Source organism: Anastrepha obliqua, chromosome 3 (genome assembly GCF_027943255.1).
Source record: "Anastrepha obliqua isolate idAnaObli1 chromosome 3, idAnaObli1_1.0, whole genome shotgun sequence".
NCBI lineage: Eukaryota > Metazoa > Arthropoda > Insecta > Diptera > Tephritidae > Anastrepha > Anastrepha obliqua.
In genome coordinates, this window is record NC_072894.1 from 141,155,495 (window position 1) to 141,168,457 (window position 12,963).

At 39.4% G+C, this 12,963-nt stretch overlaps 1 protein-coding gene across 1 annotated transcript; it reads right to left on the bottom strand.

The window, feature by feature from the left end:
* Positions 1 to 3,596: 3,596 nt before the first annotated feature.
* Positions 3,597 to 11,781, bottom strand: LOC129242266 (uncharacterized). The gene is made up of 4 exons (XM_054878825.1): positions 11,693 to 11,781; positions 10,800 to 11,571; positions 10,180 to 10,244; positions 3,597 to 4,241 (listed from the first exon to the last, which is right to left on the bottom strand). Exons 1-4 carry the CDS (start codon positions 11,693 to 11,695, stop codon positions 3,597 to 3,599), a joined length of 1,485 nt encoding a protein of 494 aa, XP_054734800.1. The 5' UTR covers positions 11,696 to 11,781.
* Between the last annotated feature and the right edge of the window lie 1,182 nt (positions 11,782 to 12,963).

The following is a 12,963-nucleotide window of genomic DNA, read 5'->3' on the forward strand; positions in this document are numbered from 1 at the left end:
GCTAGCTAATGCCAATGGTAGAGAAGCCTAAACTTTCCGCCCAATGTGCCCATACAGCGTAAGTTTTCGCTTCGGAGCGCTCATTGTGAGACCGAAAGGAAGAAATTGGATTTCGCGATTTCGCGCAAATGTAGAGAAAATTCGATTGAAAATTTGCATCTTCCCACACCCCCATCCTCCTGCGCTAGTGTCCATATTTTCCAATCATTTTTGCGTATTTCTGTTGACTCTGCACTGCTTGCCCATTCTTCTGCTTCGCCTACTTCGCCTCCTTATACTTGTGTGTGTACTCATTGTCGTTCTTTTGTTTACATTTATTTTCGCCTGCAATTTCGTAAATTTGATTTGACGTTTTCTCACAAACAGTAACAGTAATGCCATAACTAATAGCCATGGATATGTATGTGTGTGTATGGGTTTTTTTGTGGCATATTGTAAAGATTTGCAAAAAAATTTGCAGTGATCGTAAATTTGCATGAAGCCTTGGACCTTCGTTTCTTCTTTATGAGCTAAAAATACTTTTAAAAAATATATGTAGGATTGCCAAAGCCTTCAATTTTTTCTTTGCCTTCCATACGTCTTCCATCTTTCATATGAAAAGAAACAAAAATGGATAGTCATAGTACAGACGAAATACAATGCAGAGAGGGCGATAGACCCTTAACACGTATTGTGCTATCTACAATGTAATGCGGCGGTGGCGATTGACCCCAACACTTGCTAAAATATAGTTACGAAAAAACAATCGCTACTTCGCACACTGAAAACTGTCCATTACTATCGATGCGCGGTATTTGATGTTCGGCCCAAAAATAGCAGATCTAATTCTGTAATATTCATCCGTATACCTAACAGGTTTTTATAACACAGCTCGCTCCTCTGCATCCCCTTTGTGATAGCATTGCAAAGGAAATTAGAAGGAAAGAAAACTTATAGAGAGAAGGGAGGGACTAGGGGTTGCGTATTTGTTGATGATGGCCGGGCGATGACTGATGAAGTTCATCAGATCCTTAATATCAAAACTTGCTATACCTGCAGGCGTAGCAAAGGAATGAGAGCCAAGATACTTACACCTTACTTTCGCGAAAGCAGGACAGCTAAGGAGACGTGCTGAGATGATTCCACCTCATCATCCATACAGCTGAAACAAAAAAGAGTCTCAGAGGTTGCATACCTCGCAAGCAATGTCTTGTAAGGGCACCTACGAGAGCTGAGATTTTGTTATACTCATAAGATCCCTCGAGCTAATCCGATCCACACGTGGCCAGAAAGATTTCACGACCTTACCAGTTTGTGTACTTGCCCAGTGCTCGCTGAGTTGACGCGAAGCCCACCCCTCGAGGATACAAATTCTTAACGGGATACAAGTTCTCTCATTTCGCGGGAAAACTACCTCACAGATCCCCTGTCAGCCGCCTCACAATTTCCTGCTATGTTGCTATGACGAGGTGCCCAGATGAGCTTCCAATCATCAATCGAAGAATTCAGATACGATGGAAATTGAAGTCAGGCATTCCACAACCAGTTTCGAATGCACCAGCCGCGAACCCAGCACCCTGATGGCCACTTGGCTGTCGGAGTAGATATTTACTTCCTTAAAAGTTACTATACAAGTGAGCGGCGGGAGATGGAGATAACAAAAGAAGATGTACAATATTTCTGCAATTTAGACAGCGTTATATCGGTCCCTGGGGTTCGACCGATGATGTCACAAGCCGAATAAAGAAAGCTGTGGCGGTATTTGGCTCTCTGTAGGCAACTCGGAACGCATCACACATTTCACTGCGAATTCTTACATAACTCCAGTGTAAAGTCGAATCTACTTTATCGTTGTGAAGCGTGGAATGCGACGTTAGCTGGCACAAGCTTCGAAAAATTCTCAAAATATTCGGGCCAAATATTATTTCGAACGCTGGCGCAAAAAAGACCAGAATGGAAGAAACGCGTTCTGGCCTTATGTTCCACACTGGAACTCTAGGAATTTATGAAGATTTATCAAACAACGGCATAGGCCCAACTCAAAGTTTTAAGTCTAATTTAAAGTTTTTTTTTTGCCGGGACAGACTAGCAAGTATAGCACTCAAACACAATTAAGTCCATTGTACTGCACTCGAATTCCCTTTTTAATTTTCTTTAAATCTACTCGACCTCCGAAGAAATCTGAGTAGATCTTGTAGTGCCAAGAAGCCAAGGTTGTCGCTTTTGAAATCATCAGTGCCAAAAACCTCAAGCCTGAAACGAGCGAAGGCTGGCACAGAAAGTGGTCCGCCGCCTCATCCTCCTCTCCACATGCTGGGCAGAGTGCACTGTCTGAGATGCCTACCTTTTCCATGTGCTTCGCCCACAGAAAGTGGCCCGTCATCAGTCCAACCAGCTGTCTGCAGTCGCTTCTGCTTAATGGCAGGATAATTTGCGACAGTCGGTCGGACATGACAGGTAACATTAGTTTAGTCCATCTGCAGCCTCTCTCAGCCTGCCAAGCTCGCTTGTGGGTTAGGGTAACCCGTTTGCTAACCGTGGCTTTGATGGCTGCAAAAGGGAGTGGCAGAACGGGCTGCGGGCCAAGAAAGTTGTGATCGAGCCCATTCTGGCCAAAGAGTGAGAGATCTCGTTACCCACGATACCCACGTGTCCAGGGACCCCTGTTAGCATCAGGCTATTACGTCTACCGACATAGTTCAGCCTGGATTTACAGTACTCGACTACCCTTGAAGTGGTTGGGGGGCTGTCTAAGGCCATGAGCGCAGCTTGGCTGTCGCTGCGGACACATATAGATCTGCTTATCCATCCACAACAAAGTTCATCGCTTCTTGAACAGCATACACCTCCGCTTGAAACACAGATGCATGCATTCCTAAAGCAAAGTGTAGACCGCAGAGGCGGAGCATACGACTACTCGAGTGTTTGAATTAATGCTTCTAATTGAAAATTCATTAATTCCTTGTAGTTTATAAACCTAATGATAAATATTTTACATTTTTACCCCAACTTATGAACTTTTATCTCCTTCACTAAACCCTTTTTCTTTCGTTATTTGGCAACCCTCTTTTACTCATAGCAAATTATGCGAAAGAGTAAATAGTTTGCTGTTCTTCCAACTAAGAAATATTGAAGCTGAAGTTTTGGCCAATTTTACACTTTTCTCTTTGTGTAATAATTCGGTAATCATTTCTTATTGATTCATATCCTGCCATAAAGCAAAAACTGTGTTATTGTGCTGGCAAATTTGCTAACCATTTCCCATGTACGTTGTTGTACGTATACAAAGTTTGAATGCGCTTGAAACTGGTCAAGGATTGTTGAAGCGCACAATGCAATAACGCAGATTATTTTGCAATTCCGCCTTAATTACTCATAAGAAAATGGATTGGCAAAGATTTGCGAATTAATGATGCACATAAAACGGATTTCTTCATTGAATTCATTTTATTATACTTGAAAGGTATTATTAAAATTAAAAGTAGTTTACAATCTAATACACGAATGCGAAACAATAGAAGCAGCAACACTCCAAATCACTTTTCTTTCAATCGCTATTCAAATTCATTGTTCATTTATCTAATTGCGGTTATTTACATTGAAAATCCGGGTTCGATCTACTGGCGATGACGATATCTGAAGCGACGTACGGTCTTATAACGATAACCATCTTGTGCCAATTCTACGCTTTTCGGCTCTGGTTCCTCAGCAACATCGTTACTTGGTGGCAGGTATTCATTGTTGGGGATATCAACGACAGCAGCCTCTTCAGCCGCTTCCGCTTCACGACGATGACGACGGAACTTTAGGCGTCTCACAGTCTTGTAACGGTAACCATCATCGCCCAAAACGGTTTTCAATTCTGGAGCCAGTTCAACATCAACTGGAGGCAAATATTCGTTAGATGGCAATGAAGGCAACTCAGACACATCACGACGATGACGAGCACGGAAACGAAGACGGCGTACAGTCTTGTAACGATAACCATCATCGGCAACACGAGTTTCAGCACCCCCTGGTGGTAGATATTCAGGAGAAGGCTCCGTCACTGGAGGCAAATATTCTTCTGACGGTACGTCACGACGGTTACGGTACTTCAGACGACGCACGGCTTTGTAACGATAGCCATCTTCAGCAACAGGGGCAGAATTTTCATCGACTGGCGGTAAGTAGTCGACGGCTGGTTCGGCACTCTCGGCAGGAATGGATTGAGCGATTGTCAAGGAAACAAGGCACAAAGCCAGTGCGACGGTAAGGAGTTTCTGCAAAAGAGTTGAGAGGTTAAAAGTTGTGTTAAAACTTTAGATACAAGCAAAAAATTTAATTCGCAAAGCTAAGTCATATTGAAAACCACATAGAGTTTGAAGTTATTTGCCGCAGCTTTTTTTGGAATTCGTTGGTTCCTTTTACACATACCATTTTATGAGTTTTACTAAAAGTTTCCTTACAACTGACTTCAATTTCGAACTTTACACTTTGAAGATATTAAACTCAATGATGCTACAACCCAGCTAGCGAAGTATTTATATTTATAGTAAATTAGATCACATAAATCGAAGTATGGATATGAAATTGTTGTACATAGTTTTTTAGCGATTCCCCGAAAAGCAACAAAAAAACATTTTATTCGATACGCACCCATAAATAAATACCAAGCATAAGAAAACCAACGAAATAGGAACATCAAGCGTGGTTGCCACTTAAGTCAATTTGAAGTGGCCAAGTTATTTAATGACGTCAGCAACTAAACTAACAAATTATAGTATAGATTTTTTGCGCCTCCACATTTAATGACGAGCGGAATATTTGCGCAAATTCAATAAATTAATTTATAAGAGCAATTTGGGATCAAGTTTTTCAAGTGGAACTGCTACAAACTCTGCCATAGAATATTGAAAAGAAGCCACTGTTAATTCTGAATTCTTACTGCGCGTGGTAATTTGTTAATATTTATACAACTATTTTTTTAAACCATTAAGCGGATTTAATACGTTAAATTTGTTGTTCATTTAATTGTTTAAGGCATACTTTTTTCCGGCTTGGCTTGCTTGCTTTCCTTGAGAAATCATCTAATGATTTCTGGAGCAATTTTTTATGGTTGGCAGATACCTTTGATGCCTCCATTGCTGCTTATAAAGTTGCTAAACTCAAATCAGATATTGGAATTAGAAAATTAAAAATCATGGATCCAGTATGGAGAACAGCACTCATTAAAATGTAACCTATTTTCGTTGAAATTGGGTTGAGAGGAGTTTCAGGCAGCACTAGGGCGGTTGAGATACAACTATTAGATCTTAGGTTAGGATAAATGGATGCGCACGCGAGAGCCCTACTGGGACAAAAAATCAAAATTCGTCCATTGTGATGCCTTGCAGAGGAAAAAACAAAAGGAAAAGAATCAAACACGTAGAAAGCGGAAGAAGGTGCTTTAAATTGGAAGATGACAACTTCGAGGTACTTTTTCTTGTTTTTTATAGGAAGGGGAGGATAAAAATGTTAGAAGCATATCGATTGGCATCGTAATGGTATGTGGGGCACTATATAGATGATAGCCTCAACCACAAAAGAAACCTGTATCCAGGCTCTGTACCTATGACGTCGATGATAGTATCCATTACTTTAGTTATGAAGCAGTTGGAACTTCCCCATTATGTCAGGACTTGTCCGCATATGATATGATAGTTAGTCATTAGCTCCAGCTCTGAACTCTGAATCGGCCTCTTCTGGAACACTGTTTCATGGATTTCGAGCTACGGGTTCACCAGCTGTTTGATATTTAAACCTACTATATCCGCCAGTTTAGCAAAAAAGTTAGAGTGATACTTTTGCTTCGCTACAGGTCATATAGGTATTCTATTTCTATATGGCGATGCTATTGCTACCAGGATGGGTGTTTCCTTTCGATACTGCATATAATTCTGCCTCGTTATTCTTGCTATCGTTATTATATCAAAAGGCAAGGAGGTATTTACGCGTCATGGCAACTGCTATCTCGACAGAAACACCTTTCTTCTTCAATGCTGAAAGCTAGTAAGTAAATTCAGGACCCATCTGTTAGGGAAAAGAATGGAACAACTTCTGTTCTTAAGTGGCTGTGAATATGACTCGGAAAAAAGATAGGATTCTAGATATATATACCTACTTCAATTTATAAATTTTACTTCATTAAATCCTTTATTATTATAAATATTTGTAGCTAAGAAGATTTAGTACCACGATGCCACGTCGAACAAAGAGCTCATATCAAATTTTGTTTTAAAATCGGTAAAACGTTTACCAAAACATTTGAATTGATGAAAAAAGTTTACGGCGATGATTGTCTATCTCGTGCCAGAGTTCATGAGTTGTTTACACGTTTCAGAGATGGCGGTGAGGACATAAATGACAATGAACTTATGGGCCGCCCAAAATCAGTAATCAACGAAAACTCCATCGAAATTATTCGTAAATTTATCAAAAATGAACCGAAATCATGGTTGAAATTCATGGAATTGGAGTTGAATATCTCCAACACATCGATTTATCGCATTTTAACTGATCATTTGGGCTTACGAAAGGTCTTTGCACGTTCAGGACCAAAAATTGCTTAGAATTCAATATTCGACAGACCTCAACAAAGAAGCGAGAAAAGACGAGAACTTCCTTTACAACATTGTAACTGGTGATGAAACATGAACCTGAAGCTAAAGTTTCGAATGGAAGGCTCCGAAAAAATCGCATTTGGAGAAGTCACAAATCAAGTCGATCCTCATTTGTTTGTTGCATCGCATTCGTCGAATTCGCCCTGAATACCGCAATGGAGGAAGCGGGCGCTTATTTCAAGATAATGCGCCATCTCATCGATCCACTCTTGTGACTGATTTTTTGACTAGAAATCGCATTTTAACCACCAATCACTCACCGTATTCCCTGTGACTTCTACTACTCTATTCGGAAAATGGCGTTTGGCCATGAAAGGAAAACGTTTTGCGTCTGTAGAGGTCATCCAAAATGTTTGTACCGAGATCCTGATGGGCATTCCAGTCAATGGCCTGTATAAGTATAAGTAGATATAAAACGAAAGAAAGTAGGTATATCTACTTAGCTGTTAAGAAAACAATTTGTTCATTTTTCAATTTTGTTCATGTAGACCCCTCTGAATAGAAAGTACAATAGTTTAGTTATTCTACTATGGAATTAAGTTTACGCAACCTGTGCTATAAAAAATCTATATTAATCCTGGCGAAAAATAAACAAAAATTGTTGGATATATCTTCTTTCGTGTAATATCGCTACTCATTGCATAGAGTGAGTAGTATTGTAATGTTTGCTTTCATCTACTTCGCAATATAAACGAAAACACTGCTCTGCTCTCGCTACTGCTCTGAACTTGAACGAATGAGTAGTAGAACAGGTAGCGCAGAACGCGCGATCAACTCCAAGCTACGTTTCGTTACTGCTAGCAGCTTAAAGTTCATAATAAAAAAAAAGTTGAAGCGTTCTCTGCAGCTGGAGTAGTAGCAAGGAACTTGGAGTCGGCCGGAGCCCTGCTTGCGAAATTATGCATGTGTGCTCCAGCTACCGCTACTGTTCTCGCTTCTGCTGCTCTGCTACTACTTCCAAAGCTGCTATGATATTTAGGCCTCTTCGTTTTTGTTTGTTGGACCCACTTTTTTTCTTACGTTTTAAAAGCTATTTAGCCAAAGACAGATTCCCGTCACCTGAAGCATTACGGAATCATAATGTTTGAAATGTGATTATCTTAAAACATTTCTCATTTCATGGTGGGATGTGGTTATCCGACAGTAACCAAAACCTAAAAGCGGTTGTTCATTTTTTTCTTCGAAACGCATAAACCAATCGTGAATGGACTTTCACTAGCAAAAAAAAACATATTACATATAAGGAAGTTTAATTCCGTTTTCTTAATATCCGCCTATTGCTATGGCCCTTATCGGATGGAGAACCATCGGGAAAGAATTGAAAAGCCGTTATGTTGAAAAAAATTTACAATTCTCGAAATTTTAGCATTTGTATCCGACCCTACCTTGGCGGCTACCGTAGCCGAATGGTTGGTGCGTGACTACCATTCGGAATTCAGAGAGAACGTAGGTTCAAATCTTGGTGGAAGATTAAAATAAAGAGAAAGTTTTTTCTAATAGCGGTCGCCCCTCGGCAGGCAATGGCAAACCTCCGAGTGTATTTCTGCCATGGAAAAGCTCCTCATAAAAAAATATCTGCCGGTCGGAGTCAGCTTGAAACTGTAGGTCCCTCCATTTGTGGAACAACATCAAGACGCACACCACAAATAGGAGGAGGAGCTCAACCAAACACCCAAAAAGGGTGTACGCGTCAATTATATATAAAGGGTGATATTTTACGAGCTATAGGAAAGTGATTAAAAAAAACACACGTAAGATTCAGAAAAATGCATAAAATTTTTATTTAAATTGATGGTATAGTCCATATAATTTAATTTTTGAAGATTATTTCATGCAAGTGTTGACCGTGACTGCGCTTCAAATGGTCCATCCGCTTAGTCCACTTTTGGCATACTCTTTCCAATGTTTCGGCCGGTAGCTCACATATAAATGCTTTAATGTTGTCTTCCAATGCCTTAATCGAAGCAGGCTTGTCTGAATAGACATGAGCTTTAACATAGCTCCACAAAAAATAATCTAAAGGCGTTATATCGCACGATCTGGGTGGCGAATTGACAGGTCCCGAACGTGAAATAAAATGTTCACCGAACTCGCCTCTCAACAAGTCCATTGTTACGCGTGCTGTGTGGCATGTGGTACCGTCTTGCTGAAACCACATGTCATGCAAGTCCAAACTCTTGCATTTTTGGCAAAAAAAAGTTGGATATCAATTCACGGTAGCGCTCACCATTCACAGTTACGTTACGATTCGCAGCATCTTTGAAGAAGTACGGTCCAATGATACCTCCAGCCCATAAACCGCACCAAACTGTGACCTTTCTTGGTAGCTCTTGTAATTCTTCTGGCTGATCTTCATTTTTAAATCGAATATTCTGCTTATTTACGTACCCATTGATCAAAAAATGAGTTTCGTCGCTGAACACAATTTTTCGATAAAAAAGTGGATCTTAAACTTTCTTAACAGAACACGCATTTTAATAATAAAATTCAATGATTTGCAAGGGTTGGTCGTTTGTAAGACGATTCAATGTTAAATTATAGACTAAACTGAAGATGTTTGACAGTGAAACAAAACACGAAACGTGCGTCAGCTTTATAAACCAACTGTTTGAAAAGATAAAGCTAAAAAATCACCCGTTATATATATCCGAAAAATCTGCAAAAAGAACTCCGAAAATCGGTTATATTTTGTCGGTTAACAATTGGATGATTCGTTTTATTCAAGTCGAATCTCTACAAGGTAATAGCAGTACTACGAAATCCAAAGTTGCAAGTGTTTTTCACATGTTTTGCTTTCACAATTTGTTGGTTTGAGTGTCAAAATTTGAATCAAAATGTAAACAAACAAGCGAAGAAAAAACGAAAAAGCAGATCACAGGAAAAAAACATATTTGGTATTATACTGCTGTCACCTAGTATAGATGTCACTTCACGGTTTGGCTTTTAGCTGGAATTTCTCAAGTACTTTCCAGTGCCCCATTCGCAAATCATCTTTTTTTACTTTACAACACTACTAATCAGGTCGCATACCATATAGTTGGGCGCCTTAACCTCAAAGCATTTGTATCAACTCAAGAGGGATGTTTTGTGTTGTTGCTTTCCACGCAAATTTCCTAGCGTTATTTAACAAACCGGATGCGGGCTCACATAAAATCAGTTTCATCTTTCCCGCCAAACTAATATAGTAATCGAACCATTTATTTTTTTATTGTATATTTTTATAAGAAATGAAATGTTGTTTTGTAAGTATTGGTAAAAACAAATGGTAATCAGACGAAGTTAAGTCTGAAGAATAAGGCGCATGGGACAGAGCTTACTAGCATGCTTTGCTCGAGCATATAAAAGCAAGAAGCCTTAATCCTGATCCGATTCACTAGCAGATCAAGGATTGGAAATTTCACCACAAAAACAAACAAAAATAAATGGTTTGCAAACAACAATAATGAATTACAAATTTAAACCACTGTTCAACGCATTTTCTTACTGCAGGCTTTAGAAGCTCATACCCGGTTACAAAATTTCATTAACTTCCTTCCACCTTCCGAAATGATCGTCCTACGGATAGCATCAGATCCCGTAATATTTTTGATTGCAACACCGAACAATCAAATGCCATGCAGTTGGCTACACCAAAAAACCCAAAAATGTGTGGTCCGCAAAGTCATAAAAATAATCATTCAGCTTAAATCTATATAAGTTCTGCATAAATACGTCACGAAATGGTCAAAGAAGAATTGAAGACGCATTTTTCGATTCAACTTCAGCAAAACTAATCATCAAATTTTATTTTTTAATAACTTCCTTACTAAGTTAATAATAAGTGATTTTGAGTGATGGAAAATAAAGTTAGCGTTTTTACGACGGTATAAAAATTCTAGCTGTTGGTCCTTGGTTTTGCTGCTCTCCTGAGCTCGACTGCGGGCACTTAACTCTCAAATATTAATAGTAAGTCAGTAAATTTTGATTGAATAAATTTTATTATTCTTGCATTTTTAAAACTAAACATAACAAACTAAATTAAAATACATTAAGATCACATTTAGTGCGAACTCATTCATATTTCATATTTAAAAAGAAAATGTCGATTCGCACGGTCACGGTCACGACTTCATTTCAATCCATAGCAACAAGCATCCAAGTTCAGTATCGATCATATTAACATTGATCCAATCTATTGACGATAACGGTATTTCAAGCGACGTACGGTCTTATAACGGTAGCCGTCTTGAGCCAATTCAGCGCTTTTCGGCTCAGGCTCTTCAGCAACATCGTTACTTGGTGGCAGGTATTCACCGTTAGGGGCGTCAACTTCATCAGCAGCCTCCGTCTCTCGACGATGACGACGGAACTTTAGGCGTCTCACAGTCTTGTAACGGTAACCATCATCGCCCAAAACGGTTTTCAATTCTGGAGCCAATTCAACATCAACTGGAGGCAAATATTCGCCAGATGGCAATGAAGGCAATTCAGAGACATCACGACGATGACGAGCACGGTAACGAAGACGGCGTACAGTCTTGTAACGATAACCATCATCGGCAACACGAGTTTCAGCACTCTCTGGTGGTATGTATTCAGGAGAAGGCTCCGTCACTGGAGGCAAATATTCAACAGAAGGAGCCTCACGACGTTTTCGGTGAACTTTCAGACGACGCACAGTCTTGTAGCGGTAACCATCGTCGGCAACACGAGTTTCAGGGCCCTCTGGTGGTATATAATCAGCGGAAGGCTCCACTACTGGGGGCAGATATTCCTCGGATGGTACCTCACGACGATGGCGGTACTTCAGGCGACGCACGGCTTTATAACGATAGCCATCTTCGGTAAGAGGAGCAGATTCATCGTCGACTGGTGGTAAGTACTCAGCCGAGGGTTCGGCGCCTTGCTCAGGTACAGATTGCGCGATGGCAAATGCAACAAAGCACGCAACGAGCGCGACTCTAAAGAGTTTCTGTAAAGGAATATATTTTAGTAACTGCTTAGAAGCTTGGGAAATGGAAGTGAGGATTCTTCTTTTAGAAATAATCGGATGCAAATTGGGTGTAAACTCAATGCTAAGCCATTTTACTTACCATTTTATGCTTTTATTTATGAGTAGACTTTCAATTTAAGACGGCTTTTAAAGAAGTTGTGGATTCGAACTTAACTACTTGCAGATGCTAAATTCAATGATGGCATTACCCCAATGGCCAAGAATATTTATAGTTGACTTCAACAGTAGGAAGAAGAAGAAAGAACGCGCTAAGTGAAAAGCAAATTCATAAACAACAAAAAAGCGCGTGCGTATTGGTGAAGAGAATGCGAATTTTTATGGAGCTATGCTACAAAAAAACACAAACAAAATGTTGGTTAAAACACAATTTAACTTAATTGCACACAAGCAAATGGGAGCGCTAAAAATGGTAACAGCTTCAAGTGTACATCAAGTGGCCGAAATTGTTAAATGTTCGTACTTTGTAGCCAATAAATTATAAATAGCGCATCACGTTTTTTTTGTACTTGTTTCTCTTCATTCACAAGTTCAATCCATCTTTTCCACCTTCACGAATATTTGCAGATTGTTGTTGTCTCGGGTACTTGTCAAAATTTAATAGAATCATTAATATGTAACCACAATTCTTCTAAGCACGTTTCCAAGTGGAACACACACACACACACATACACATGTAAATAGGTAAGTGCGATGCCTCAATTGATTTCGACCGCAAAGCGCTGTAATTGGCCACTATTCACTTCATGCCCCTTTACGCTATTCCACTGATCGATACGTATTTTACTACAATAAAATAATTAAATGATGTAAAAACATATGAATATTTAGTTGCTGACGTAAATGATGTTAGCAGAGAGGTGGCCAACAACCCCAAATTCAACGAATAGGCAAGTAAAAAAATCGCCGAATCATGCCATCGGCAACCATCAGCTCTGAGCTCATCCACACACGAGTATTCAAGATCCAAGAACATTTTTATGTAGTTTTTGGAACAAATTCGGACAGAAAATTCGTTTACATGGAGCTCTGGTTATTAACAAGAAAATAAGTTAGCAGAAAAGCAAGGCGTTGGGATTAGCATCTTCAGCTTTCTAAGTGTCTTTACATGACGTAATTTTTATTTTAATAAAACAAAAAGGTTAGCAAATGTAATAACAAAGAAAAGACGTAATATAGAACAATTAAAGTAAATTTTGCTAGCCCGACCTTGGCTGGAGTAGAGAATGGTTTGTAATTAAGTGCGTGCACAGAAAAAAAAAACAAAAATATATAGATATGTTGGATAAGGAAATGCCATATAAATATATGCATACATAAAAACAAAAACAAAAAACATACACACATACATAT

Excerpts from the sequence above, each read along its gene's own strand:
- LOC129242266 (XM_054878825.1), bottom strand. Across the intron at positions 10,245-10,799 it reads TCGCTTGAAATACCGTTATC|CCAACTGCATGGCATTTGAT; the intron begins GTCAATAGATTG and ends TTTTTGGTGTAG. Across the intron at positions 4,242-10,179 it reads TACGGGATCTGATGCTATCC|AAACTCCTTACCGTCGCACT; the intron begins GTAGGACGATCA and ends ACTCTTTTGCAG.